Genomic DNA, 2818 nt, shown 5'->3' on the forward strand with positions numbered 1-2818 from the left:
GCCGCCGCCAGTCTCCGGTCGGAAAAAGACAAGAAGTCCAGGCAATTCTTCGCAGCGTTGGTCCTGTTCAAGTCCGAAGCGGATGCATCGAGGATCGATTTAGCGTTATCCTGCGCCTTCTTCAGATTTTCAAGAGAAGTCGAGATCGAAGCGAGGATTAAGTCGTCGGCGTTGGGGTTTGAGGGGAGAGAAGGGGACTGAGAGAGGGCGGACTCGCAGATCGATGGGTATCTCGTGGCTTTGCATGCGAGTTTGATTTGGCCGGTGGGGCTCGCCGGAGATGGGGCGGCGGCGGTGGAGGGTTGGGTTGGTGGTGGTGGAGGGAGGCGGAGGAGAGAGGGAGGAGGAGGAGGAGAGAGAAGAGAGGAAGTAAAGAGGATGCCATTGGGTTTGTGAGGATTCTGGTGTTTTGGGGATGTATGAGTGTATATATACATATATGTGTGTATATTGCTTTTCTATTTTGTTTTATTTCTTTCCCTTTTTGGGTTTTTATTTTTTGATTTTGTCAATTTATGTCGATCAAGGAAAGAGAGGAGAGAGAGAGGAGGGTCACCGGTCGTAATGGTGGAATATTTGGGATTTTGGAGGAGATTGGATTATTGAATGTGGAAATTTTGTGCCATAGTTGATTGCTAGAAAGTTTGAATCCTAGATTTTGTTATTTTGCAGGATTCTATCGCTGCCAACACTTGACAATTTCTTTTCGATGATTGTAATTTGGTAGAAAGTTGCCATGATGATAATGTGTACACCATAAAAATGTAGTTAGGATTGAAGATAGTGATAGAAAGTTTTTGTTGGTTATTTGTAGAATTTTTCTACGACCAAGGATGTTAATGTAATTTCTACCTTTGGCAAACCCTTTAGTGCTGTTTTAGTATCATTCTGGCAAAATTTTATCTTAACCGGGCTAGAACTATTTCATAAGGGGTATTTTGGAAAAGAACTGATTTTAAGACCAAAATTTGGCTTAAATAACTAAGCCAATTTTGGCCTAATTTTTAATCTAACACAAAATAACGAAAAACATAATGTTATGAAATAATTAAATAATGTGGATGTCTATTTAGTTTCCCAAAGAGGTTGATACATGTATTACCCCTTAATATTCTCTATGAGTAATTAATATAATTCATGTATCATCATCTTAATTTGTATATAAATAGAGGTATTCCTACCTCACTTTGTAAGAAGAAATTGAGGAAATAAAATTCTTTCTACTTCTTGTCTATTTTCTCTACTCTACTTTATTAGTTTTACAGCATGTTATCAGCACGAGACTCTACCATTGAAACAATCCATTTCAAGTCCATTAGATTCATCGTTTGGCACGTGTTCATATTTTGGGTAAACCTTTGAGGTAAAATTTCTCTTTCCAATTTAATTTATTTTTTACTATGACTAACCTTACAAAACAAGAATTTATGCCTCTTGATATTTCTAGAAAGAACTACTTATATTGGATGTTCGATGTTGAAATACATATTGTTGCAAATGGATCTTGAAAATACTATTGTGGAAGAAAATGAGACATCAAATCAAGACCGTGTCAAAGCTATGATTTTCCTTCGCCATCATTTGGGTAAAGGATTAAAAACTAAATATCTAACTGTGAAAGATCCACTACTATGTGGAAAAATTACCTCTCAATTGCAATTGTGTGGAGAAAATATCACTGATGACAATATGTTAGAAAAAACATTCTCCATCTTTCATGCCTTGAAATGCTCCTGCAGAAACAACATCGAGAGAGATGATTTAAGAAATACTTCGAATTGATTTCATGTCTCCTTTTGGCTGAACAAAATAATAAATTATTATTGAAAAATCATGAATCTCGACCTACTGGTGCTAGCGCATTCCCTGAAGCGAATGCAACTTAATCTCAAAATCATGGTCGTGGGCGTGGACATGGCCGTGGAAGAGGTCGAGGACGTAGCCGTTGTCGTGGACGAGGTCATGGAAAATATGTTCCTTATAATCACAATGATCATAACCGTGGCAAAAGACAAAACAACTCCCAGAAGTGAGACAATAATGATAAAAGTGAAGAAAAGAAACATTATGAGGAAATATGCTACCGGTGTGGAATAGAAGACCATTGGTCCCGTACTTATCGTACGACAAAACATATTGTTGACCTCTATCAAGCATCATTAAAAGAGAAATGGAAAAATGCCGGGATAAATTTCATTGATCAAAACAATATTTATGATGATCTTGATGATATCACACACCTCGATGTAGCCGATTTCCTTGAGCAACCTGAAGTTGCGAAATAATCTCATGATAAATACCCGACATTTTGAATTTTGTTATTTACGCATCTTTTATGTAATTTTCTTTATGAATTTTATAATTTATGGACTTTATTGATATTTACTTTTGTTTGTAATTTTCTTTGTCATTTCTTCCTGAAGAAGAAACGGATGCTAAATATTTAGGATCAAACAATGATGATGATAATATTTGTCTCATTGATAGTGCTACTACACATACTATACTTAAAAACATGAAGTATGTTTTTTCATTTGAAAATGGAAGAAACAAATATTAACATAATAAGTGGTAGTGCTAAATTGATTGATGGCTCCGGAAGATCCACTGTATTTCTCCCTAAAGGAACTAAAATTATCATAAATAATGCACTACTCTCGATAAAATCTCAAAGAAATTTGCTAAATTTTAAAGATATCCGTCGAAATGGATATCATATCAAGACAATAAATGAGACAAATGGTGAATACTTATTGATTACAAATATCATTTCTGCAAAGAAATGCGTATTAAAAAAACTGCCTTCTCTATCTTCTGG

At 35.7% G+C, this 2818-nt stretch overlaps 1 protein-coding gene across 1 annotated transcript in view; it reads right to left on the minus strand.

Moving 5' to 3' along the window:
- The window catches only part of LOC109827592 (probable pectinesterase/pectinesterase inhibitor 51), a 4743-nt gene extending 3983 nt beyond the window's left edge, over window positions 1-760 (minus strand). The window contains 2 exon segments of the mRNA XM_020394601.1: window positions 1-301; window positions 304-760. The exon segment at window positions 1-301 is cut by the window's left edge and continues 15 nt beyond it. Coding sequence (XP_020250190.1) covers window positions 1-301; window positions 304-385 — 383 coding nt within the window. The 5' untranslated portion in view covers window positions 386-760.
- Window positions 761-2818: the final 2058 nt, after the last annotated feature.

Source organism: Asparagus officinalis, unplaced genomic scaffold (assembly GCF_001876935.1).
Source record: "Asparagus officinalis unplaced genomic scaffold, Aspof.V1 AsparagusV1_Un312, whole genome shotgun sequence".
Taxonomy (NCBI): Eukaryota; Viridiplantae; Streptophyta; class Magnoliopsida; order Asparagales; family Asparagaceae; genus Asparagus; species Asparagus officinalis.